At 36.8% G+C, this 27,730-nt stretch overlaps 1 protein-coding gene and 1 long non-coding RNA gene across 9 annotated transcripts in view; one reads left to right on the top strand and one right to left on the bottom strand.

Annotated features, from left to right (window-relative positions):
* Positions 1–4,961: 4,961 nt before the first annotated feature.
* INPP4B (inositol polyphosphate-4-phosphatase type II B) overlaps positions 4,962–27,730 on the bottom strand; it is an 809,117-nt gene continuing 786,348 nt past the window's right edge. For 3 of the 8 annotated variants that reach the window (XM_019025935.4, XM_055384745.2, XM_055384750.2), the window contains one exon: positions 4,962–5,151. In XM_019025935.4, the coding sequence (XP_018881480.1) occupies positions 5,019–5,151 (133 nt within the window). In that variant the 3' untranslated portion in view covers positions 4,962–5,018. Of the gene's footprint in view, positions 6,546–19,125; positions 19,576–27,730 lie in introns of all 8 variants that reach the window. The other 5 variants (XM_055384748.2, XM_055384747.2, XM_055384749.2 and 2 more) reach the window with 3 other exon arrangements.
* LOC129533071 (uncharacterized) lies at positions 5,686–27,351 on the top strand. The gene is made up of 4 exons (XR_008679098.1): positions 5,686–5,826; positions 9,920–10,029; positions 15,944–16,029; positions 27,230–27,351. It is a non-coding gene; the product is annotated as an uncharacterized lncRNA (long non-coding RNA).

Genomic DNA, 27,730 nt, shown 5'->3' on the forward strand with positions numbered 1-27,730 from the left:
ATGTGATTTATCAGGCAACATCACTTGTATTAGGTCTTCCTTCCCTTGGTACTCACTCTCTGTGGGTACCATACTCAATTGTAAATCTTTTAAAAATTTAAAATTCTAAGTATGCAGGCAATCTGTAAAAATTCCAACTCAGGATAGCTAAATTCATTACATTTTTTTTTTGCTTATATTACCTTACTATTTTTCCTGTCTCCTTGTTATTAATAGCAAGACATATGTTCCTTTTAGAAATGTTTGATTCTCTTATTTGCTTAGAAAGAAAATTCAATGAGTGATTAATGTACACCATGATTCAGAAAAACAAATGCAAATTTCCATACATTAACTCTACACATAATGGCTTGCAATATTTTATCTAAAACATTCATTTTATTTTCCCATTCTTAAAGATAGTTGTTGCTATAGGTGGCATCTCTGTGAACGCAGAGCTCCAAATTAAAACTGCCAAAGCAACAAAAGATATAACATATTGGGACTTTATAAGCTAAGAAACATAAATACAGGCGGGAAAAAGCATAGCTTATGTAGATTGCTGCTGGGTTAAATGAATGTGAATTCACACTAAAATTGTCAATCAGCTACACATCTCTCACCAAATCATTCTTTTTAGTCATGCATAATTTTTAAGGCCTCCAGCTACTATGATGCCTTGTGTTCAATATGTTTCCTTCCCTCTGTAACTGATGATCAGTTTTTTTAGACAAGTTTCCTAAATCTGTGATAAAAGCTAATTTATTTCCTAAAAGACTACAAATGGTCCCTCATATATTGAACCAAACAAATGATATACCATCCTGCTTGGAAATCAAACACCTAAAACATCTGTGGTGATTTAGCATAGTGCCAGAGTGTAATTTGTTTAATGTAACAGTTTTGGTTTCAGTTGAGCTATATTTATTAGAATCTGGGCACAGTAATATGTTACTGTTTTTCCTACTTTTTAGCAAATGCCAAAATTATAAACTCCAAGATAGATGGTGAAGTACATTTTTAGTGATATCTGATTGGGCTAACAGTTCCCTGAATTTAGCCCTGAGTTATTGCTTAGACTACAGTTGAATTGCTAAGAATTCTCCGGCAAAGCGTTATCAGGAGAAAAGGTGATTTAATAATTTAATTATGAATAAAATATAGTCATCAAATTTGACTTTTAACCTAATAGGAGTCTTTAAAGAAGGTAAAAACCAAAACATTTATATAACCAAAATTATAGCCGTCTGAAAATAAGGGATTGCATTTGATACTTTTTAAATAATTTTATACTGCCTCCAATAATTTATTTCCTAATTAAAAAAAAAGAATATGGCATTCATTGTGTGCTGGTAAAGCTCAACAATTGCCTTTCCAGGAATTAAAATTGCTAATTTGTAGCATTTGCCAGCCAGTTTCTATGGTGTAAATACTCCCACTGTGGACAGTTTCAAGTTACTAACACCATGCTACTGAATCTGCAGTCAGGAAGAGACCCACAGTAGCACAATATTGTATCCTGTTTTCACTGTAAAGATGTAATAGACCTAAATAGACTCAAGAGTACTAATAAATAGTATAAGGTAGTAAAATAATTGGGAAGTGGTATGTTTTGATTATTACATTGGTTTTTAATGTATTCCACTGTGTTTTATAATTTCATATTTAATAATGGTAATGTTTAACAACTAGCTTACAAAATTTCTGGTACTTTAATTATCAACTTTTATGCATCAGAACGAGCTAGTTCCAGCCCACCAGTGGTATTGTGTCTTTTGGTACACTATCAACTTTTACATAGGGAGAGGTGTGATTTGCTCGGGAAGAAAGGCATTACTTTATACAAATCAGTTTCTCTCCTTTTTTACCTCTTATTTTATATAAAGTGCCATACATAGCTGAAGGATAAAAAGGAAGTATCCTCCATCCAAATGCTAGTTTTTAAGCCTTCAGAGTTTTTCAGAGGAGGGGTTAGTCTTATAAAATAAGAGCTGGAGGCTGGGTCCATGGAGCTCTGCCCTGATTGGGCAGTTTGTCATTTAGTACAATTTATCACTTGGAACAAATGGTTGCTTGACTCACTGAATTATGAGGCTGACCAAACTATGTTCAGGGATTGTTTTGGCAGAGTGTAGACAAACCTCAAGGCGATATTTAAAAGCAAAAAGCAATGATATGAGATGTAAATGAATGGTTTTCTTGTCTTTTAAATATGTTTTTCCTAGGGCTCAGTAAATAGCTAATACAGAATTGATAGCTGCATTTAATATCAAAGGGGAACATATTATTTTTGAGCAAAAAAAGAGTTTGGAAATGTCATTTGCTGAGTTCATTTTTTGGCTCAATATGACCTCCTAAAATAGGTCTGCTGGTGTATCTTTTAAGTGAAAATATAGATAGAATAGCATGACTGTGGCTGTGTTAGTTCAAGAGAGATTTAAACACTTTAACATTTGCTCTTTGATTTAGCCTTAATAACTTAAGAAATAGTGAAGTGGTTGTTCAAGAATGTTTGAACTGTCTCTCAGGAAAAAAGCAATATTGTTGTCTCTATGAAACACATTTTCTTGATGAAATCCACTTTTAGAAGTTTGCACCAGTACAGGCTTTCTATAAGGAAATGCAGATGACTATGCTAATGAATGAAAATTCATAAGCATTTGTATTACAGTAAGCACTATAATTTGAGACGTCTATGTTATTTATTTATTTACTTATTTAGAGATGGAGTTTCGCTCTTGTCACCCAGGCTGGAGTGCAATGGCGTGATCTCAGCTCACTGCAACCTCCGCCTCCGGGGTTCAAGCCATTCTCTTGCCTCAGCCTCCCAAGTAGCTGGGATTACAGGTGTGTGCCACCACATCCAGCTAATTTTTGTATTTTTAGTAGAGATGGGGTTTCACCATGTTGGCCAGGCTGATCTCCAATTCCTGACCTCAGGTGATCTATCCACCTTGGCTCCCAAAGTGCTGGGATTATAGGCAATCCTTGAAATGTCTTTTAAAAATAGAAAACCCTACTGTTGGCTTTCCAGTTAATATTTTTCCATATTTGAGTTAAGTGGTTTGTTTTCAAAAATACAAATAAAAATTATTGCTTATAAGAGTGTTTACAGAATGATAAATTACTTAAGGTTTCTTAGAACTCAGACTACCATTTGATATGCTGAATGAGGCTTCATAGCTATTCAAGGGGCCCTCTGTCATCCCAGCCTCTCTATCTTAAATCTAATGGGGTAATGAAAATAACCACAAATCCTACCATTTTCAAATGATATTGAACAACTCAAAGGTTGTATTTAATCACTAAAATAAAGAATGAGTTAAGAGAACATCAAGGTAATTTTGTCTATGAATGGATTCAAAGTACACAGCACATTTTCATTAAAAAGGCTGTAAGTAGTTTGGTACCTGCCTCAAGTATAATGCCCACAGGTAATTAGCTAAAATAAAAAATTGATAATTCTAATATAAAAAGCTCCAAACGCTTATCTAAAATTTGTAGTAATTTGAAAAACTTAACATGGGGCTAGAATCCTTATTTCAACAGGAATCCTAGGCAAGGAGCTATCACATTAGCTATGGAAAGCATAATATCATCCATTGATCATAGCTAAGAGAGGGCTTACTAAGCCTCTGTTATTTTCAAGGGAGATTTATGCTTTGCTTTGGATAGCATGCTCTTCTAATGAGAAAGAAACAAGAATTTGTAAAATTTGGAGAAAAGTTTCATTCATTCAGACTTTTGTACTCTTAGTTTCCATTCCAGTGATAAATCCTAATTTCTTTTTAACTAGCATTCTCCCTCAATTTTCATGCATATTTAGCATAGCAATTTGGAGACGTGACAAGCCACAGGCTAGGAAAGTAAGAAGAGATTGTAATTCAAATTCTGCAACTATCTCCTGAGTGATTGGGGGTGATTAACCTAACCCATGTTTGAATACTGGTATTATACAAGATGATTTTTTAAGGAAACTTCTACTTTGGGATTTTGGAAAACTTATAAATGTTATTTTGCTGAGTAAGGGCAAGGGCAAGTTTGATATTCAGGGCAACAGAAAATAATTGTTTTACTTTATCATTTGTTGTGGTTGCATATGTTTTAAAGGCTTATTAACACACATAAACCTATGCCATAACTGCGTGCTTACACCAGGATGACTGCTAAAAAACATCTCAGAGATACCTCACTGACATTCATGAACTTCACAACATAAAGTTCAGGCTGATGGGAATTTTCATTTTGGGTATCAAAATGTTGTTCATTTTTATTTTATTTGTAATTTTAGATCATTGCAGTGTTTTGCTTATCATTCTATTAAATGTTCTATATTGCTACATTCACAGCTAGATCACACAACCCAAGTCAGAGTTCTGAAAAGATGCCATGGTTTTGAAAGGTCTGTTGACCACTTTACTCACTCCATGCATATGCCTGTTGCAGGGGAGGAGTCACACCTTGACTGGATGGTAGAGATCATTGTGGAATATACCTGCAAACTGCCTCAGAATTCCAGATTATGAGTTAACTCTCTACCTAATTGAGTGGCTACACATTTTTTTTTTAATCCCTTACATTGATTCTCAGGTTGACTGTGTTCTCATAGGCTATTAAGTTGTATCACAAAAAAAATCTGTTCCTTTTCCCCCTCTCCTCTCTTCCATTTGGTTGGAGAGTGGTGCTCTGTGAATCACCCCTAGTCCTATTGACATGATCCATGTTTCCTCAGAAACATTTAAACAAACACTCATGAATGAAATTTACACTTTGTGAACCAAGCTCAATCAGCTAGGCTCAACACATAGAAGCTTAGAACTAGAAATGACAGTACTGAATCATGTAAGATTTTTTAAAATGGATTTCCTTCAGAGCAATATGCTGACAATGAATTGAAGTAGTTCCTAGATTTTGGGAAACATCTGTGATCATCTCCCCCACCACAAAGTCATGACAATAAAAACAAACAAAAAAGACCAAGGTGAAGATTATCCAACTGAAATGTATTTGTGTTCCTGTTTATTAACATGTTGGTAAACTTAGGTGTCAGCTTTTCCATAAGTCCCCTCTGGAGGTCTGTAGTACTTGGGGAAAGCCATCAGCTGTAGCATGTTGAAAGCATACTTTCTGCATTTGATATTCTTCAGTACATTCTCTATGCGGCATCCTTCTCTGGTGAAAGGGGAAAAAGTACAACTTCATGAAACACAGAATAAATAAATATGCTTTATTTGTTTAATGCAGAGTTGCAGCAACCATCCAAGTAAAAATAACAAAGATTCAACTCTACATTTTTTTTTCCACAAGTGATGATACATCTTACAAAATTAAATCCTAGGCCAGGCCCAATACCATTATTGCCCTCTGAAAGAGATGACTTAAGTCTCTTTACTCTTAACAGACATTTAAAATTTAATAAACTCTTTAAATATAATTTGCTCCACAATACAGCTCCACTTTAGTTTCATAAATATATCTGCCTTTTTATAACATTTCCACAAATTAATTTCTCAGTCTCTTTAAAACACATTAAAATCTATGTGTAGCCCTAAGGATGCAGGTTCTAGAAATAAGGCATTTAATTTATTAAGTCTGGCCCTATAGATTTTTAAAGAAAAATTTCATCTCTATTTTATTATTTTAGCTGTGCAAGGAAGAGAGAAAAAAAATGGCTTTCTGAACAGCCTGGGCCAAGTCTCAGCTTTATAAAGGAAGAGTGCTTGTCCATGGACAGTACAAAAGTCACAAGTGCTGGGAATGGTACATCAAGACACAAACAAGACCTTGTTAAAAAGAATAGAAAAGTCCTCTGAAAGCCAAATCAACCCAAACAAGAGATACAAACAGGTAATTTAATTACAAAACATAAATAGCCATTCTCTCCATAAAGTTACTTGACAGAAAAGAGTTAATTGCAGCAAAGAAGTAAAACAGGTTAAAAAAAATTTCTATCAGCAGATGGCATCTATGATATTAGCACAGTGGAAATAAAGTCTGCAACCTCCCACATCTCTAGAACTTGTCTCAGGGTTTCAGTGTTTGTGCAAATTCAGTCTTAATTTCTTTAATAAATTTAATGGGATGAGGACAGGAGGTTCAGAACTTCAAGCTTTCAGGATTCTGTTCTTTGTCATATTCCAAAGACAGTAATTTAAAAATTCTTCTTGAGCTAGTTAACAGTGGGAAACACTTTTCCATGAACAAAAGAGCAAAATAATCCACTTAATGCATAGTACTTTTTGTTTTTTAGATTTTAGGAAAAACAAACTAAACACAATTTAACATTTTTTAAATTCTGTGAATTTGAAAATGTAAAAATATTACAGCATTGTCCCCATAATTTAAAGTTCATTGTCATTTGTAGAAAAGAAAAAGGAATACAACATAAAACTTATTGGTATTTGGCTAAGAGTAACGCCAGACTTAAAATAAGCCACACAACTAGCAGGTGTGAGCTGACAAGCAGCAAGGCGACAGGATAGAAGTGTCGAGAAGTTGGCTTGTTATCAGTTAGACAGCCTGTTTCAGGATCATCGGATTCATTCAGTGCTCCCTGGGTTTGTCTGCTGTTAAATGAGGGGAAGTTGGGGGGGAAAAGAAAATAGTATAGAGTTCACACAGTAAAAAAAATTCAGCCTTAAATATTCTGAAATACAATGCATTATCTTACATAACACAACTCTTTCAGATGAAATCTTATGGTAAATTTCCCCAAATGCATCTTGTGTATTGTTCTCTCATTGTACTACATGGGCAAAGGAATTAAAACAGGAGATTCCTTTAGCTCTTTGTGCAAGAAGGAAGAGAGAAACACTGTAATGATATTCACATGGGTTGATTACATATGTACAAGGAAGAATCAAATAAGCATAACAGCACCAAATCAAGACTTTATGAATACAACTAAAACATGGATTAGCTCATGAAAATAATCTGATAACTACATCTTTAGAAAATGAAATGAGCAACACAGGATATAGTGAAGCAAACCAATGTGTCTGGCATATTTAAACATACCCTCTACTGGCATTGCACCTATATAATGTATTTAAAGTTATAAAAATGATTTATTGAAATGGCACAATCTTTAAAATGAGTGAGACATCTGACATGCCATCCTTGCCAGCCATAATATTAGTTTAATAAAATCCAACTCAGCACCCTTCTGTTAGTTCAGCTCATAAATTATATCGCCTCCTGCTCATCTTCTTTGGATAGGGCCAAATCTATCTCCTGTGGACATCTCATCTGAAAAGAGACCCATATTTACAGAGTGATACCACAGAAAATAAGACTTCGTTTCTAGATTGTTTACTTTCTGTGTAAATAAAAAAAAGTAGGGGGTTGGTTTATAATTCTGCTTAAAAGCAGCTCCAATTATGGCCAGTCTGAAATATACCATATTGATATAAATTGAAAATAAAATAATTATGCTGTAGTTCATCAGTATTCAGAGTATTAAGAATCTCAGTCACATTCAGTGGTTAAGGGGTGGTATATTCTCTATTAGCTCTTCTATGTTTTCAGGCAAAAAACTGATTGTGGCTCAGTCTTATGAAAAGTAGAACTTTTCAAAGGAAACTTCTAACGAAGCTACTTAGCCACGGCTGATTTCTAGTCCTTCGCAATCCCCAAACAAGTCCTATACAGAAATTTTTGACCAGGCATTGACCACACCAGTGTCAGCATTTACACAAATATCATAATTATTTCATACAATATGAATTAGTGTAAAACACCAAATCAACCATGTTGTGCTGTGCTCTGTTATATCCTCATGGTTTGGTAGAACCTAAGGACTATGCAATCAGTGACAAAGTAAAAGACTGCCTGGAAAACAAATGGTTTACTGAGCAAAAGGGGGTTTATTTTGGATTTGCATTTATTCCTATTGTCAATTGTATGAGTAACTTGGTTACTATTCAACTTTTTCCAGCACACCAGGTAGAAAATGTACAGTATTTTAGGCATTGATATTTTTTAAAGTGACTAAGAAAAGCTCCCCTTACATTATTTCTTCTATTGGCTTCACATCCCTAATTGTTAATCCCAGAGAAGGAGTTTATTCATTTCTTCAACCCAAAGTTTTTAGTGTCTACTATGAACCAATTGCTGCTGTGTAGGCACTGGGAATACAAGGTTGGATACATCAGATAGAGATTTCAACAATGTTTATTTTTGAGTTGGACAAGCAGGAATAGAAAAATAAGAATAACATCTGATAAAAGCACCATGAAGAAAAGTAAGGCAGGAAAAGATTCATATGTGTGTGAGACAGAGACAGAGAGAATTTTAAATAGGAAAGTTAGAGAAGTTCTCACAAGAAGGTAACGTGATCACAGATTGAAGATAGAAAGGGAAAGAATGATGTGGATGTTCAAATTAATTTTTTCATTGAGCTAGTGCATTACCTAGTAACTTCCTGATATAAGGGGACTGGAAAGTTTAGGCTGGAGGACAAAGGGGCATGAAGGAATACTGGGAGGGTGTTTTCTGCCTGGCTGGGTCTCAGTGGGAAAGCCCAGGCTACCAGGGGCAGCAGAGAGGTAGGGAGGGAAGTGACCTGAACTAGTGGATGGTAGACCAAACTGGAGGAGAGACTCTACAGTTATGGACCCCATTTCCATTACAGAATCCAAATAGAGACAAGGACACTAAGACCCCTGAGGGTAGCAGTTTGAATTTCCCCTACAAGAACCCCCCAAGATGATCTTGGAAGGAGGGCACATAGATCTGAGGTGGTTCTAGATGGCTCATTGGAGCAGAGGACAAAAGTATGAGAACTTCAATATTGCCAATATGTATCTCATTCTATTAAAATCACTCTTTTTCATGTATTTCAAAAAGTATATATTAGTAGAATAGCACATATAGATCAGAGCACAGACTCTGGAGTCAGACCAGCTGTTTCAAGCTTGGTTCTGCCACTTGCTAGTGGAGTGGCGTTGAGCATGTCATTCAGTATGTCATGTCTCTATTTCCTTATCCGTAAAGTGGTGATAATAACAACATGTATATCATCGAACTGCTATGAAGTAGCTCATGTAAGTCAATTCTTACAAAGTTCTTAGAGAATGCCTATAGCAAGCATTCAATAACTTATGCCATTTGTGTATCAATAAATAGGTACATCTTGGTAGTGTACCTAGAAACTTTTTAACTAGCATGTTCCCTCCTGCCTTTTTTTTTTTTTTTTCCAGAAAAGACTCACAGATTCTGTTTAATGCATGGTAAAGAAAAATATCACCAGGTCCTTGGGAGTAGCAAGAAAATAAAAAAAGCCTAAAACATGTACTTTGGAGAGAGGAAAGCTTATTCCCATGGAAAAGAAAAAGAAAAGGAATCTGAACAATTGCTCATCTGAGGGCCATGTGGGTCTCCAAGGAGGCTTTGTAGCACATGCCCTTCCTGTAATCCAGGGGTAACCATTGTTAACCTGACCAATTCAGCAAAGAGGGAGAAGTCAAATTTCACATGGAAGGCTGGTCCATAAACTTGGTTCTGTCCACGTTGTGTGTCTTGCCCAGCCACTGCGCTTTTATATACAAATCAGGCACATTCCCCCTCCGCTGTGCCAGCCACACCCTCTGGACCATGGGCCAGTGGTCATTTCCAGCAGCAGAGGCTGAGGTCAAGGCAGGGTTGGAAGGAGTTGCTGTAGTGAGTGTTGTGACAGCACTGGCCAACGTAGGGGAAAAAAGCAGCAAGCCAATGCCTGGTTGGGGTCAGTTCACCAGGGTCTGTAAGTCTCCTTCACTGATCATTAGTGCTGAAAGGAACCTCTAGAGGTCATTCTGTGCATTCCTCAACTTCCTTTGGGTCACTTTCATACATGGTTTTCCTTCCAGGTCTGATAGATTTTCAAGAAAGAGCATGCCTTCAGCTTCTTTTTATCTCCTAAGTTCTCCATTTCATTTTTTTTTTTTTTTTTTTGAGACAGGTTCTCTGTCACCCAGGTTGGAGTACAGTGGCGTGATAATGGCCTACTGCAGCTTCTATCTCTCGAGCTCAAGTGATCCTCCCATCTCAGTCTCCCGAGTAGCTGGGACTGTAAGTGTGCACCAACATGCGCAGCTAAGTTTTGTGTTTTTTTATAGAGATGGGGTTTCACCATGTTGCCCAGGCTTTTCTCGAACTTCTAGGCTCAAGCAATCCTCCTGCTTTAGCCTCCCATAGTGCTGGGATTACAGGCATGAGCCACTGTGCCTGGCCTCTACTTCATTCTTATTGAGTACTGATACTCTACTTATCAGGCCAATCAGCTAACATTTCAGGGAATAAAGTCAATAGTTTGGTTACTGTACAGTCCATTGTAAACATTCAGCTCCGAATATTGACAGTGCTGAGACTGAGAGACCCTGCTTTAGCATGAGACTCTCTCTATATGTACATATAAATATATCAACTATAACCTATCTATCTAACCTTCTTATCATTTATCTTTAAGGCAGTAGTTTACAACCAAGTGATGTTACCCAGGGACATTGGGCAATATCTGGAAGGATTGTTGGTTGTCATAACTATAGGAGTGGGGGTACTGCTACTGGCATCTTAGCAGGTGGGGCCCAGGGATGTTGCTCAACATCCTGCAATGCATAGGACAGTCCCTGCCACAATCACCCAGCCCGAATGTCACTGCTGGCATAGCAGAGAGGCTGGGCCCTGGCTCTTTGTATTTCATACTTCGCTCTGCCCCCGCGATCCCCTCTTACCTCTCTGTTTCCACATCTCCTGTCTCCATCAGGAATTCTATTACTCACGCAACCCCCATAAACAATGCCCAACTCCCTTCCAGCCCTCAGTTCCCCACAGCCTGACTGATCACAGCCTGCACAGCCAGGCTCACCACTGCCACCCTTCCTCTATCCCTGCTAGTCTACCTTCATAGACATCAAGAGTCACACCGGACCCCTTCCCTTGTATCCAGACCATATATGGTCAGGAAACCATATATTTGTTTTATGATGTCCTCTGCTCAGAGCACCAGGCACCTCCTCCTAGCCACTCCAGTCATGCTCATTCTTACCCTTGTTACTCATAACTAACTTCTCCTGTCCTTTCTAAAGTATGGCTCTAGTAGCATCAGTTTCCTGCTGGAAGTTTCCATGGCTTTTCTAGGCCTGCTGATGAAGTTAAACCCTCCTGGGTGGGGCACCCTCATCCCTGTGTGTACCAATTCTATCACCTGGAACACACACACACATATACCATCTCTGACTAGTTCGCCCTCCTCACTTCTTGCGTCCATCAAGTACCACTGCTTCCAGGAAGCCCTCCAGGTCTGTGTCTGTGTCTCCCTGTCTCGCTCATCTTTCTACCTCTTAGAAGCACTTGGCATCAAGCCTGGCACAGGAGGATTTGTCTAAGGCTCACATCAATACGAGGAGGCAGGCCAGCATCCCCACTTGGCTAAATACGAGGGATCTGGAGGCCAAAAGTCTGCCTTCAGATTCTACCTGGCCTCTTAGTTCTGCCTGCTTGAGAGATTTGATTTGTCTCTTCAAGCCTCCATTTCCCTTCTTGGAAAGTGAGGTTAGGATGAATGAGATCGTCCCAACGTAGGTGCACAAAAAGAGCTGCCTTGCAAAGTCCCAGAGGTGGGTTGGATAGGACAGATGCTGTGAGCCGAGATATTTTGTGCGCCTACGTTGGCACCTTTTAAAATGTATTTCTCTAGAATCTTTTTAACTAGATAAAGATACTATTCACCTAGAACCTTTTTAACTGGTAGAGATGTATAATCAAACCAAGTTGCAAGCCACTAACCTAGCCCACTGGTGTTCAAAAGTGGATGTACCAGGAGGTGGGTGGAGGAGCAGAGGGCCAGGACATGCAGCTTGATCTTACCAGCAGCAATTGTTTATGTCTCTGCAGAAGAAAGTATTTATGTACCACCCCAAACTATATTTGGGTAAACAATAGTCATAATTATGTCAAGCAGATGACACAGCAATTTGAATTATACCAAATCAATCATGCTCTGGTCTGGTTGCAAAGAATAGTTGAAAATAACTGGTCTATCTCATGCTTGAACAATTCTGGCAATGAGGAGAAAATGCTTTTCAAAGAAGTTCATTCCACCCACAGCCAGCTGTGGAGGGGGCTCAGTCACAGAACATGCATGCAGGCATGTGTTGGGGAGGTAGGGAGAGGGAGAGGGGCAGAAGGAGGCAAGATATAGTTCTTTTTTTTAAAATATTTCAACTTTCATTTTAGATACAGGGGCATACATGAGTAGGTTTGCTATTTGGGTATATTGTACCTGGACAGTGAGCTTAGTACCCAAAAGGTAGATTTTCAACCACCCTCCCCTCCTTCCCTCTCCCCTCTAATAGTGTGCAGTGTCTATTCTTCCCATGTTTATGTCCGTGGGTGCTAAATGTTTAGCTCCCACTTATAATTGAAAACGTGGGGTATTTGGTTTTCTTTTCCTGTGTATTGTGGTTGCTATTATCGTTAATATTATCCTAGCACTACCTCCTAATCTGTCTAGTTTTAAGGTGAAGGTTATCTGCAGAAAATCTTAATAATTTTATTGAAATCTTGATTCCTTTTCAATGTCTCCTGTTAGGAAAGAAGTATAGAATCATCTATCAACCAATCAATCAATCATCATAGTATAAATATTATATGCTGATTATAAATTTAGCTTAACATATTGGCCACAATTTATCAACATAATAGTAGAGAAATACACTTTCTCAGTGGAGCCACCCTACAGATATTCCTCCTGGCTGAGGAGTAGAGCATTCAAAAGTCTGAAAAGTAATTTGAAAATATCTTAGAATGGTCCTTATTCCAAATATAGGGGAATAATTTATGCCAGATGGCTTTATTTTCTACAACTGCCAAGGAATACTTAAAATTTTCCAGTCTGCATGTTGTATATGTCTTCCAAGTGAAAATCACTAAATTAAAAGGTTTTTGTTTTTGTTGTAGAGGGGCAGTTTTACAACGGGATTAATTTGTTGTTAACTTCCATCTCTGGAAATTAGAATAACATATTAAAGATGTCTCACATGTAATCATCTTATATTCAGCTGGAATTTAAAGCAACATGGCCTAGGAGGCTGCTTCAGAACCTAAAGCTTGAGCCCCATGACTGTATCAGAGTAGACACAGGTGACTTTGGGACTGCTTCCTACTAAGAATAGTACAAATGGTCATTTCTTCATGGCCACCAATGAATCTGTAAGTGCCCTGCAAGTGCAAAATGCAAGGGATGTTTTAAGTAATAACATTAGTAACTTCCTCACTAGGAGATTATGACAAATAATTACTCAGTAGCTTGCAAGGTACTCTGGCATTCCAATATCATTAGTTTTGGCCATCACCGTGGAAGCAAATCACAATGTTGTTTCCACTGAAAATGTGATAAGATCAGACACTTAAGGGCAGTTGCTAAATCTGCAGGATAGAAAATGATCTTTTTTATTTATTTTTTAAAGACCTGTCAAAGCAGTCACTTAAAATAGAAACAAGTTAAAAGACATGTCTCACTTTTAAACACATCACTGTCTACATGAGGAGATATATCCGTAAATATAATCCAACGTGCATGATTTGATGACATTTGCTTATTTCACTTTCTTTTCTGCAAGTATCTATGCTGTATCCTAGATCACAAGTCACACCCATCACAGATACTCTCTCAAATCACTCTGACTTCTAAAAATAAAAGTCAGTCTTCCTATCTTCTCCTGCTGGGTAGTTATTCATTAATAGGTTTGCTATTTGATATCTTATTCCTTTGACTATAGCTATTCAAGCTTCCCAAAGGAAAATTACCAATTAAAACTGAATTGAAAAATCTTTCCTTCTGACCACCAACCTGATTTCCTCCCATGATAAAATGAGAACATTTCACATTTAATTACATGCTTCAAGTTTGAAGCTATGGGTATACCATCCTGAAATTACGAGCCAGGATTTTAGAGCCAATATCTTGCAGAGCTTTATTTGACTCAACATTCATCTGAAGGATCAATATTAATAGAGTACCACGTTTCAGGCCCTGGACTGTTGAATTGTATTAGATTTAAATCCTGCAGATCTCTGTAAAAATGGATATAATGAATCTGGTATCAATAAGAGCTGTGAGTGTGGCACAAGAAATCACAGGATCATAGATTCTCAGATGTAAAAATGGCTTTAAAAAGTCTTCGAGTTGAACGTACACCTTTTCTAGATGAGGAAATAAATTTAAAAATCTTTCTTAAGTTTCCATAGTAACAAATAGTAAAGAATCTTGAGAACTTAGTTTCCCTAATTCACAGTTTGCTTATATCATAGTCTGATAGGAAATGGAGAAGGATATTCATTTTCAGTTTAGATCAATGTCCAGGAAGTTAAATAACTCAAAATACTCTAGATAATTTGTTATCTTACCTAAACTTTCCAAAGATTACATTTATAATTAGAATATTAAAAGTAGAGTTTCAGGACTTTTCAAAAACTGCAACTATTTAAATGTGAAAATTTTAATAAAGGAATATCACAAGTGAGATAATTCCCATTGGCCTAAATGTAAGCATAGCCTATGTGGTCACAGGATCCCCAGCCCCATTTAAACTGTCTTCTCTTCTAGCTGGATTTCAGAATATAATTTAGAATATATTATGTTAATCACAGGAAAAGCCCCTAAACGAGGAAATTACTCAAAAGACATAAGCCAGTGTCACTGCTTTGAACATCATAGACTGTTTCTAATGATTATGGACAAGTTTGCTACAAAAGAAAGAACAATCTTGGGCAACATTAAGCAAAATGCCCACTCATGGGAGTTGTGAGTTCTACCCATATGTGTACTTTTCTTGACATGGTATTCTAAGGGAAGGGTTCCTGTAAACTAGAGGATACCAGAGCATGGTAACAAAGATAATGATAGTGGGGTTTGGGAAACCTGGCAGATCAGGAAAGACTGAAGACATTGAGAATGAGAAAAATCCATTGCGCTAGAGAAGAGGAAAATTTATGATTAAGTGGTTGTTGATTTCAAATAATCAAATGCTATGTAGTGTAAGGCGTAGGCTGCCTTGGAAAGGAGCGCAAGTGTGTGAAGTAGGGAGAGATTGCCTATGTATCATGTCCTATCGTGCAATACGACGTCTTTTTAGATATTTTTTTTTTCATTTACTGCAAGCAGTCGTACTGGTTGGTATTATTTTTTGTATAAGCTCAAAATGGTTTCAAAATTTGATTGAGTAGCAGATCAGGGCTTTTATCCCTGTCTGTCTAATGAAAAAACCATATTCCTTTCACTTCATGATTGAGATCCCTTAAGCACAGGTTTTCTGCTACCTCTCAGAAGCAGGGAGATGTGGTTTCCTGCCAGTTGTAAGATTAGATTCAGTGACCTCTAAAATTACTTTCATCTTTACTTTCCTGTGATTCTTTGATCCTATGAAAACATAACTGCAGTACTCCAGAGATGCATATTTTTTCTACTAATAGAATACTTGACTGTTCAATAAGAAATAGTGGAGTTGGGGGCAAATTGGAAGAATACAAAGCATGCTGAAATTGTATTTGGTCTCTAAAATTGTTCATGCTCAGTCTTATCTATTTTCAACTTCAATATTGAAAATGAAAACAAAACTACATGAATATATTTAAATGTATTAATTTTTCACTATCACTTTTTATACCTTTTGTTCCAGTTCAATGTTTTTGTTTTATAAAATTCCGAGAAAATAGGAATATCCTCTCATCAGAAGAAGCCAGGTACTAAGTAATAATAATTTCAGAGGATGTCTAAACATTGCTTTGAAGAGAAATTTCGGAAGTACCTATGGCCAGAATTATAACTCAAGAACAGTTAGGAAAGTGGCCTGGTATGAAATTTTAAAAAGTGCTTTATTAAAAAAAAGGAAAAATGAAAGAGAGACATAATGAGTTGAGAGTATAATTGCTTCCATTAAATCATTTCAAAGAACTGATTCCAGTTTTGATCTTTGAATTTTAGAAAGGAAAATATTTGGATCAAGTCTACAGAGAAATATCACAAATGATTAAAGGACCAAGAAAAAAAAATCTTGTGAAGTGTTTAAGGTTAGTTTTGTTTGCATAAAAGAATGCTAATATGTGATATGATCACTGTATTTAAATATATGTAAGATGGAAAATTTTTTATATATCAATTTTTATTTTGCTGTTTTTTTTTTCTTCTTACTTTTTTAGGCTATTGTTTAAAATGTGTGCCCAACTGAATTTTAGCAGTACTGGAAGCAATAGCTGCCTGAACTAAATTAATTTATCCTTTATTCATGACAGAAAATTTGAAGTTTCCATTGCGGGGTGCGGGGGTAATACAGAATGAAAGAATCTTTTAGGGTAGAGAGAGAAAGAGAAACAGAAAATAAAAAGAAGGGAGAAGTGGGGGAAGAAGAGGAGGGAGGAAGGAGAGGGAGAGACAAACACAGATACAGCAGTGACAGGAGAGAAGACAAGGGGCAGTGTTTGTCCAGGAGGGTGAAGCCTTGTTCGTTGTTCACTTGCCTGGTGAGGGAGCCCAATAGCAGAGGATGCTGCAGGATGCATGGCTGACCCTTGGTCGTTAGTCAGCTTCCCCAAAGATCCTCCTGTATTGAGTTAGGCTTGGATAAAGTGAAATGAAAAGGTGTGATGGTACCGTGATGTATAGGAAATGGGCACATCAGTGGCTAATGACTGATACAGAAAAGTCTCAAAGCTCAGTGCAAGGGAAGACTTGTGGCTGGAGGAGAGCGTAAAATAATAGAGATTGACTTTCCACCCACTTTGCTAGATAGGAGCTGAAATATGCAATAAAGCTTGTTAAAGCTCAGTGCAAGGGAAGACTTGTGGCTGGAGGAGAGCGTAAAATAATAGAGATTGACTTTCCACCCACTTTGCTAGATAGGAGCTGAAATATGCAATGAAGCTTGTTGAAAGAAAAATTTTTGAAAGAAATGAAACAAAACAAAAATACATATCTGACATATCTTAGTTAGTAGAAAGATAAATAGGGGATTTCTACAAAGAAATAGGTAAATAGATATAGATCTAGAACTCGTTTTCTGGTTCCAATACCATGTAATTATGCTTTTCTCTGTACAGAAACTCCAACAAGATGACTTAGTTTTAATTGCTTGAAAATAACAGTCAGATAAAAGGAAGGAGACTAGTGTGTTAAACATTCTGTACGTGTGTTTGTTGCTAAGGTACTTTAAAATGTGAACAATCATGTTTCACTGCTCTAGTTTGTCATTCTCCTGGAGTCTGAGATAACTTTAATTCCCAGTTAAGAGGACATTAACACGTAAAATTTCTGTCTAAGCCTTCTGATTCTATTCTTGATAAGCACTAGTCAGAGAATAGGAGGTAAATTCATCACGACACCTGGCTTCCCTTGTGAAGCAAGAAACCTAGCTGAGAAGGCAGTCCGACTCCAGGGCTGCTTTTAGCTCCCAAATGAAAATAAAAGTCCACATGTACCTTAGATTATAGCCTAAGTTCTGAAAGTAGCCTGGGAAATTTAGCAGAAATCAATAACAAAAAAGTTAGGATATGAGTAACACGAAAAAAAATGAGCTCATCTCCCTATTATCTAACTCCATTAAGTCTGAAGTTCTTCCCCTTAAAATGAGAAGGTTAACATCCATACCATAGGATTATTGTGAGAATTATGTAAAGGTACTCAGAACATGCTCAATAGTAAAAATAAATAAATAAAAATTTAATATCCCTTTTGCCAGGTACGGTGGCTTATGCCTGTAATCCCAGCACTTTGGGAGGCTGAGGTGGGCAGATCACCTGAGGTCAGGAGTTTGAGACCAGCCTGACCAACCTGGTGAAACCCCGCCTCTACTATTAGCTGGGCTTGGTGGTGGGCACCTGTAATCACAGCTACTCAGGAGGTTGAGGCAAGAGAATCACTTGAACCTGGGAGGCGGAGGTTGCAGTGAGCTGAGATCACGTCATTGCACTCCAGCCTGGGCAACAAGAGCAAAACTCCATCTCAAAAAATAATAATAATAATACTAATATCCCTTTTGTTTCTCTTCCTGTGCCAAATCTCAGTTCTTACACAGACAGTAAGTACCTTGCCATTGCTCAGTTCTGGCTCTTTTTTCTCTAATATTGAAATGCCTCAGGATTCAGCACAGCATCCTTTGTTTTATATATATTTTATTTAGTTCAAATAGTTCCAGACTTTAATGTCATTTGATGCTGCATTACAGACACATGTACTGCATCTCCACTTAGCTGTCTAACAGACATGTTAGGTAACAAGGCTAAAACATAATTTAAGTCCTGCTTACTCTGCTGCCACCTCAGATCAGCTCTTCCCTTTCTTTCTATCACAGGAAATGACACTCACCCACTTTCAGACATCTGTATTAAACACCTCAGTCCTCCTTGATGCTTCTGTATTCTCTATACTCCATAGCCATCCATCAACAAGTCAGACCATGCAGCAAGATCTCCACTACTGCCTGTCATCTACTGTCACTTGTTCTCCTACTGTCAGAAGCTGTTTTCCTGTCTTTTACCATGCTTGCCCCTCTATTAAGTTTCACTAACTCCTAATATATCCATTTAGACACATAGCAAAGCAACCAATGCACAATGCTAGTGGCATAGTAAAAATACTTCCCGAAGAGCTTTCATGGAATCAAAATTCAGCTGTATCCTAGCTACGCACAGGGAGCCAAGCTTGTCAAAGTAGCAGTGGTGCTTATCCAACTGCAGGAAAGTGGAAATCTTTTCAACTGCTCATCACCAAGAGATTGAAGCTCTTGAATCTCAAGGAGGAAGTTTATCTACAGCCTCTTTCTGCACAATCTCTTGTTTTTAAACTTGTTTCTCAAGTTTTTCAACCCCCTTTTCCACTGCCCTTTTCCACTGCCAATTTATGTATGTATGTATATATGTATGTATGTATGTATGTATCTATTTATTTATTTTTAGACAGAGTCTCACTCTGTCGCCCAGAGTCTCACTCTGTTGCAGTGACATGATCTCAGCTCACTGCAACCTCCGCCTCCCGGGTTCAAGCGATTCTCCTGCCTCAGCCTCCTGAGTAGCTGGAATTACAGGCACGCGCCCTCATGACTGGCTAAGTTTTATATTTTTAGTAGAGATGAGGTTTTACCATGTTGGTCAAGCTGGTCTTAAACTCCTGACCTTGTGATTCGGCCACCTCGGCCTCCCAAAGTGCTGGGATTACAGGCATGAGCCACCGCACCCAGACGATTCTATTAGGGTTGAATGCTACCAACTTTTCCCAGTGATAGAATCTTGCTTCTGTTCTTTTTTGCTGCATCTGAAATGGATGGAGCTAATTATGAACTGGCTCAACATCAAACACCACCATTACCAGTGTTGTATATTCTCAAATACCAACCTCTACTCACTCTTTTAAGTCAGACCTTCCAAAAGAATCAATTTGAAGTTTTTGTCCTTGGAAGTATTAGAGGATTCATCATCTCCCTAAAAGGATAGGGTCTCTCTCTTTCCTCCATCTTTATTCTTTTCCCACTTCTATTTCCTAACTTTTCTCTTTAATTCCACTCTACCATGCAAACATCATGATGCTACAATTTATGTTATCAACTCCTGGAAATGATGCAAATCCTAGGAAAGAGAATAAGATACATTTAAGAATCTTAAGATTTAGTTTTTAAGATACATTTAAGAATCTTAAGGTTTAGTTTTGGAATAACATGTACATGGCTTAAAACAACAGCAGTTACCTGACTATGAAAAAGGCAAAATATAAAATATACCAGAGACGAATAACTTCCAAGGTATAGCTCAAAATGCTTTATATATATCATCATTCATTTCTTCTACAAAGATTCAAATACCAGGGAAGTTTTCTTAGAGAAACAGAATGTTGTGATGTATAGTGAAGGCCGGATAGGGTTTCAAGGATTAGAAATTAGGTGAGATAGAGGGGTATAAATAACATGGAAAGCCGTGGAAAGAAGAATGGCAGATGTATTTGGGAATGATTCACAGCTAGCTTTGGTCATAATGATGAGGAGGCAAAAAAAAAAAAAATGAAACGAAAATTAAATGCTAGGATATTTTCTGTTGCTTATCTATTTTATACATTTTCTAAAATAAACATTTGCTGTAAGAAATTCAGTAAAACGAGATGAGGCTATGTTGTAAATGTTTGTGGTTGATGACAAACACAGACATCATTCTCTAGATGTAGGGTGGGCAAACACTGAAGACTTACGAGCAGCAAAGTGGTGGGATTAGCTGTGTTGTAGGATGGCACCTAGCATGAATAAGTAGGGTGGCTTGAGCCAGGACTGAGGGACAAGAATTGAATAAACTAGGGACACGGAGACCAATTAGGAGGCTACTACAATATAGGAGGCTACTACAATAGTAAAGGCAAGAAATAGTGAGAGCTTGAACTGGGGAATGAAGAGGAAAGACTAGGAAGATACAGATTCTAAAACAGAAGTAATTTAAAAGTAGAAGACAATTCAGATTTTAGATAGAAGATCAGAAAGAGAAAAAATTTAGAAAGTTATTTTCAGGTTTGAAAAAATTTAGAAAGTTATTTTCAGGTTTTAGAAAAAATACACTATATTTAAACATGCTAAGTTTGATGTATGACGTTAGTTAGATATAGATAATAAAAAGGGAGGTTTGGACAGGATCTATGCCATGGATCTATTCCTTATATTTCATGCAAGAAGTAGATTAATTAGATGGAATCATCCATGTAGAGAATACATCACACAGACAAGGGTTGAGGGCAAAACTCTGGGGGAATGCTTACATTTGTATGGCTAGAGAAGAAGGCAGATAGTAAGGAGTGACATAGAAAACAGTCACAGATTCAAAGACTTACTGTGTAAGTAAGTATGTGTCAAATGCTGCAGTTGGAGCAAGGAGGCTACAAAGGAAACGAGGTCACCAGATTCCATGATTTTGTGATTTGTAGCCTGTGACTTTCAGTCGAATTTTAGGAATAGGGATTAGGTTACAAGCAGCTGATGAATGAAGAAATGGAAGGCAGCATTCTATTCTATGGAAACTACTGTGTTCAGAGCACTGATAGTGAAAGAAAAAAAAACACACAGAACCTCACCCAGCCAATAGGATTGATGGAACCATTTTAGGATATATGAGATGAGGATGCTTGGAGGCACAGAGAAAGGGGTAAGTAGGGAAGATCCAAGAATAATATGGAATATTTCATCATCTTTCTGTTGCTGTTTCTCGGGAGAACAAAAGTTATTTCAGGCAGGGTTAGATATTAGCCATACAATAGATAAGTTTCACTGATTATGAAAAAGTCCTTAGTCAGAGTCCGCAACCACAAAGCATTCTCTGATTCATCTGAACATGAAACTGAAGAGAAAGGTGTTTAGGGGCAGGATGCAGGGAATGTAGGAAAGTAACCCAGTTAGAAAATTCACCTTTCCATTTTGTGACACAATCAGAAATTTTTGCAATATGTTCTCAGCCCTTTAGTAAGAAAATAAAGCCAAAATTGAATTTCTGAGCATGTAACAATTAACATCAAAATAAATTAGAACACCTGTGCTGCTAAGTGTATTTGAAGTAGCATCTTTGCATATAATTTTAAAGCCCAATGTTATGAAAATCTCAAGAATGTACATACCTATATAAATGTTAATGCAGTGTATACATCTCCTAAACTGATCCCTTCTTCACATGGTAATTTGGTTTAAAGCCTTCCAATGAACATATAAACACAACGCTACTAATTAGGAACATTTTATTAACACCAGTGACTGTCAAAACGATTATGCCACAATGCCTTTTTACTGGCCTTTTAATTTCTAATAACTAAAATTTTTAATTACCTGGAACTAGATTTTGTATCCAACATACTATTTCTGATTATGGTCATTGGGAAAGCCTTACAAGTGGCTTCCCAGAACTTCAGTATCTACTTAGAGTTAATAAAGAGGTCCATCTAGTTTCCAGATGGCTACTTCCTCCTGTTTTTCTAATATTGAGCATTTTTCTTTTTTAAAATTGGTACTGTCCCACTGTAAGTTACAGAGACTTGGCTGTGAATCTTTATTAATCTCTTTCCATTTTTGACCTTTACCTCTCAGCTCATCTAAGAATAGGGAATACAGCTTCATGGAATATTTCCCAAAATGTGTGTAATTAAATAAGTTGGGAAATGCTGGGTTAGAAAACTCATACAGAATTTCTAATTTACTTTTTTAGTCAAGAGATATTAATTAAGCATCTGCATTGTGCTAGGCTTTTAAGTAACTTGGATACAAAAGTAAAGGAGATAAATTTCCTATTTTCATGAAACTTATATTCTAGTCAAAAAGGCAGACCGTAAGCAAACAAATATACATTTTATTTTAGGTACTAAGCCCTGAGGAAAAATATGAGTGCAAAGGGCTTGAAAGCAGCGAGCGGTGAGGACTTTTTTTCAATAAATTGATCTGGGAAAGGCTTTTTTGAGGGGGTGAGCAAAAGAAGGAGCATTTTCAACACTTCACCCTGCAACTTTTTTTATTGGTAATAAAAAAATGTGTAAACCAATATTCTACAAAACAAACTTTGAGAAGGGCCAAACTACTCTGCTCCCCTACCTTTCCAAATCTGGGCTCTAGTAATAACTATTGCATAATAAGAAAAAGTGTTATTTATAGCAACTTAAACTTTTATTATAAGCTAGGGAACAAGTTTGACAAGATGACCTGGAATGCCAATTGAATTTTAGAAACAATATTTGTTGAGCATATACGATGCTTTAGACCTTTGTTAAAACTAAAATCAACTACAATCGAAGACAGTGATGACAGCACCAGAAGTAAGTGCTGGCCCAGAGAAGAAAGGGATTAGCTTGGCCTTGGGGATTTATGGGCATCTCCAAGGGTTCTTGTGAAAGCCAAATTGGTGCCTAAAAGATGTACGACTGTAGTACAGTTGAAGGAGGCAGGTAATCAACTCAGGAGAAGGAAAGAACAGCATGAACAAAGGTATTAGGAAAAACTAAAGACATATGCAGGGACTGTGAATAATCCAAACTGAATAGAGGCTAGAGTGAAAAAGAGGAGGGAATAAGGTAGGAAAAGCTGATGGATCCTGAAACGGCAGAGGCCCCTAAATTCTAGGTAATTTTAAAATTACTCTGTATATACTGGGGAGAGACATGACCATTTTTGAACTTTAGGAAACTACTCTTTGATGGGAATGTGGAAAGTAGATTGGAAGATAAAGGACTGGAGAAAAGTGAATTAAGTGACTACTGCAGTGGTCCCCGTGAAAAGTCATAAAGGTCTGGGGTAAAGCAAGAGGAGGAAATGAACGAGACACCATGTATTAAAGATGGGAGTGAGTGAATTAGCATCTTAGAGAGCTCACCTTACAAGGCTTATAGACAGAGGCAGCAATTAAAAACTCCAAGACTGAGGAGACAGTATTTTATCTCAGATAAATTTTTTTCCTTTCTCCTCTCTCTCTTTTTATAACTACACTGAAGCAGATAATCAGACTGGGTCTAACAGAGCCATCATTTCTGACACTTGCAACGATTCTCTGCAATAATGCTTGAAATGGCTGTGTTGTTTGTCAAGAAGATGGCTATCAGGGAGAGTACAAAATATCACTTGGAGCCAACAGTGGTAATTTGCTCAGAGTTAACTTTTTTGATAGAAATAAAGAGTGTTTCAGTAGTTTTATTCTAGTAGAGCCAAGAGAATTCTAAGGTCACCACAGTTTTTTTCTATCCATTTGGTTTGTGCTTTGTTGCACATCAGTCAGAAATGACATTTTGTATCGACTATTCTGTTCAATTGAATAAGACACGAAGACACAGAGCTTGGAAAAAGGGTATTTTTTCCCTGACTTTTTTGTTTAGCCTTCTGCTAAATTGCTCAAAGCTTTTCTTCAACTCAGACTGTTAAATTTAGAAGGCACCCTTAGAGATCACCTGGTCCAACCCCTTCATTTTTCAGATGAGAAAGCAGAGGCCTCCAGAGAAGGACCGAGATCTCATTAGTACTCCATGGGGTGTAGAGTAGAGATTATGTGCAGAACAATTAGATTAATGATACTCTTCAGCTCCCACAAAATAAAGCAAAATCTCTCCTCTCATGCCCCGTCTGTAACAGAGGAAAGAGTTGGTTTCATACTTTTCAGGTTTTATATATCTTGAGACATTCCTGTGCAGAAATACTCCCAGGGATTGCAAGGGAGCAGAGACAAAGATAGCGCAGATATGAAACAAAAATCTATTTCCCAGCAATCCCCATGGTATTTTCCTTCCTTTTCCTAGATAATTATGGGATGAAATTAGCCTTTCTGAACCTGCCACTGTGGCTGCTGTTGCACCAACTTTTAAGCCACTAAGAATTCCAGGATAAAGAAGAAAGGAAATTAACACTTATTCAAAAGCATCAACTAAATTCGTAAAAAGTCAATCATAAAAGTTCCTATGTATTAAGCACTGACTATTTCACAAATGCTGATCACCTCACCCCAGTGGTCACCTTTAGCTTTCACACCACTCCTGTGAGGTAGGTACAAAGATCCATTCTGCAAATTGGAAAACTCAGAGATATTAGGTACTATGTCCAAACTCTCACTGGTAACATGAAGTAGAGATAGAATTTGAATCCAGTTCCTTCTGACACCTAAGTCTGTGCTCTTAACAACTGTGCTATACTTTTTTCCTACATTCTCCATTGCACGAGAAACTCTGCAGATTATAGTACTTGCGCACATGGCCTTACAGAATATGTAGGACAGCTCAACACTCAGCATAATTAGAGAGTAATAGGTAGTATTCTCTGTAAATGAAATATATGTTCTGAACCTAAAGAGTTATCAGAGTGGGCTTAGGCTTAGGGTGACTTGTGATGTCCCCAGTTCATACCTATTGTCCCAGCAGGATTTACATGGAAGGATGGAAGAAGGGCATCTGGTGAAAGATGACAACATTAAAAAAGAGAGAAAAAGAAATAAAGAGAGGCAAGGGTTTGTTATGTTTGTGTGTTACATGTTTGCTATATGAGTTGGAGGGAGCAGGTATTTATGTGAACTAAGGGTGAACGATAAGTGGGGGAGAGAAACAGAGAGGTGTGCTCTGATAAAGGGATGAGCAGATGAGGTGGGCAACCAGCAGAGGCAAAAGCAGCTTGAGAGCTGGTAAAGAAAAGCTATTGCAAGATCATAGTATTATACATGATATACTTGGATTTAAAATATTAGCTTGAAAATACTGTGCATGGTAGACTGAAGCAGAGCAGTTGGAAGCAGAAAAGCCAGTGAGATTATTGCAAAGAATATTGAAATAATCAAGGTGTGAGGCAAATAAAATAGGACCAGGGTGGCAGAACATATCAATGCCAAAGGACACATCGAGGGGGAAGAAATGGCAGAATTTTGGGCAACAGACTAGTAATTAAGACTTACATCATTGTTTACAATTACATTGTCAACAACTTTGAGATGCTATCACCATGGACAGTGACAGAATAAGAGAAGCTGGCTTACTGCACTCATGAAGTTTTGGAAGTTTTGGCCAGCAAACCAAAATTATAGCACACGTTACCAGAAAGCATTTTTTACAGTAATTTAAAAAAATGTAATGGAAGAATGTAATGGAAGAATCCTATCATCATATAGCACAGGGAAGAATGTAATGGAAGAATCCTATCATCATATAGCACAGAAAATAGGCAATCTGACCTGTTGTTACATGTATTTTACTTTCAGCAAAAGAGTATCATGTCAAAGTATATGAATTCTGCTAGTTCAAATTTTGTTGGTTTTGTTCTATGTAAATTTGTACATTTGTTTTGGCTTATAGTTGCATGAAAACTAAAGACATAGGAAGTTTATGTCTGGTTTTATGTTTGTATATCTACAAGAAACATAATAAAGATAATTTATGCCTGAAAGAAGTTATGTAATAATTACTTTTCCTTAAAGAGGTATATTTATGACTCGAGCTGAGAAATAGAAATCTAATACAAATAAGGTTGTTTTTTACATCACTGGCTTTGACAAGCAAGTAGTTATCTATGACTGTATAGGTTAAGCGGACTGGTGGTTTGGAAGTAAAACTGTAAAGGGATAGGAAGAAAATAGATTTAAAAAAGCAACAATAATAAGTAGTTGCAACTGCATCAAGAAGTATATGTTGTGTATGTCAAATTCTGTAGGAAGAAAAAAAGAATGAAGAAATATAAGAAATAAAACTAACCATATAATCTATGATTGGTACTCAAGACTTGGTACAATAGATACACTTGACTAAAATGTGAGTTTTTTCATTATGTGGTGGGCGCTAAATGTATTTCTTTCCAGAAAGATGAATCTATCAATAAGCAGAAATTCATTTTGTGACAAAATTAATAAATGGCAATTTGTAAGATACACTAAAATACAAAGTAGCAAGAAATATGAAAGGCAATTCAGACACCATATCTCATTACTCAAAATCACAAAACAATCAACTAAAGGCCTATGTTCTTATCCACGTAAAATACCATTGATGATGTTGGAAGCTGATTTTATGACTTTTCATCAGGTGATGAATTAATTACTATTGTTAGGCTCCCGCATCACATGGCTCAAATAGTTTTATTTTATTTTTTGAATTCATTTTTTCTAAATACAAGCAAATAATTCACTGAAAACTGCTGCCAAGAAGTTGGCTAGGGGATAGGGAAGAATTGACTTAGTACAAATGAGATTCCAAACTTAATCTAATAGTTATCTAAAACATGCTTATGTAGGAATCTGTAGCTAAAATTTACCAGGTTTCTTATCCTTTTGTTTTAGGGGATTGTAACCAAAAGGATGTCATTCTGGTAAAAGAAGAATTAGCTGCCTCATTACTTTAACATTTTTCTAATAAGAAGTATTTCAATGAAAAGAATAATTAAAAACAAAGATTATTAGCTAGTGGATTCTTATAATTCTATAAATATCAGGTTTTTAGAAATTTTCAGTAGATAGCACTGTACACAGCACATAGTGATTCTATATATATTATGGGATTCTCAACTCCATTATATACAGGCTTATAGTGTAGTGCTTATTTAGTGGGGACTCAGACAATCCTAGGTCTGAATTGGGCTTATTCTCTTCCTACCTGTGTTATTTAGATGAGCTATACTTTGGTAAATATTTGTTTTGTAATATTTAAAATAGGGATGATAAATTTGTATACACACAAACAAACATGAACATGTACAGAATCTTTCTTTAGTGTGTCTGGCATATGTTAAATACCATCATCCCTTGGTACCTACAGGTGGATTGGCTCCAGGATGGACCACCATGGATAACAAAATCTGGAGATGCTCAAGTCTCTTACAGCCAGCCCTCTGGGTCCACAGATACAACCAACCATCCATCAGCTGATGAGGAACCCATAGATTTAATTACATACAGATAATTATTAAAGAGATTATCTGCAGAATAAATTATTAACATACATAATGACTTCCAAACTTATTTATTCCCTAGGAATTTTTTAAAATTTCTCTAGAAATTGCTACCTGAGTATAATACATGTTCCTCTGTGTTGAGATATGTAAACTAGAGAAGTTGCATATTTGTATAAGTTAAAATAAATATATAGGTTTCTCTCTTCTCCCTCTATTCCTCCACAAACAAGCACATGTTTATAAAAGAACATTAATCCTCAAAAAGATACTACAGCCAAGAATACATTGAATACTTTCATTAAAGATTGTTTTGAACATAATACCATTACTTTATCATCTACTGGCTAAAATTCATAGTGCTTAAA

Source organism: Gorilla gorilla, chromosome 3, assembly GCF_029281585.2.
Source record: "Gorilla gorilla gorilla isolate KB3781 chromosome 3, NHGRI_mGorGor1-v2.1_pri, whole genome shotgun sequence".
In the NCBI taxonomy this organism is placed as follows: Eukaryota; Metazoa; Chordata; class Mammalia; order Primates; family Hominidae; genus Gorilla; species Gorilla gorilla.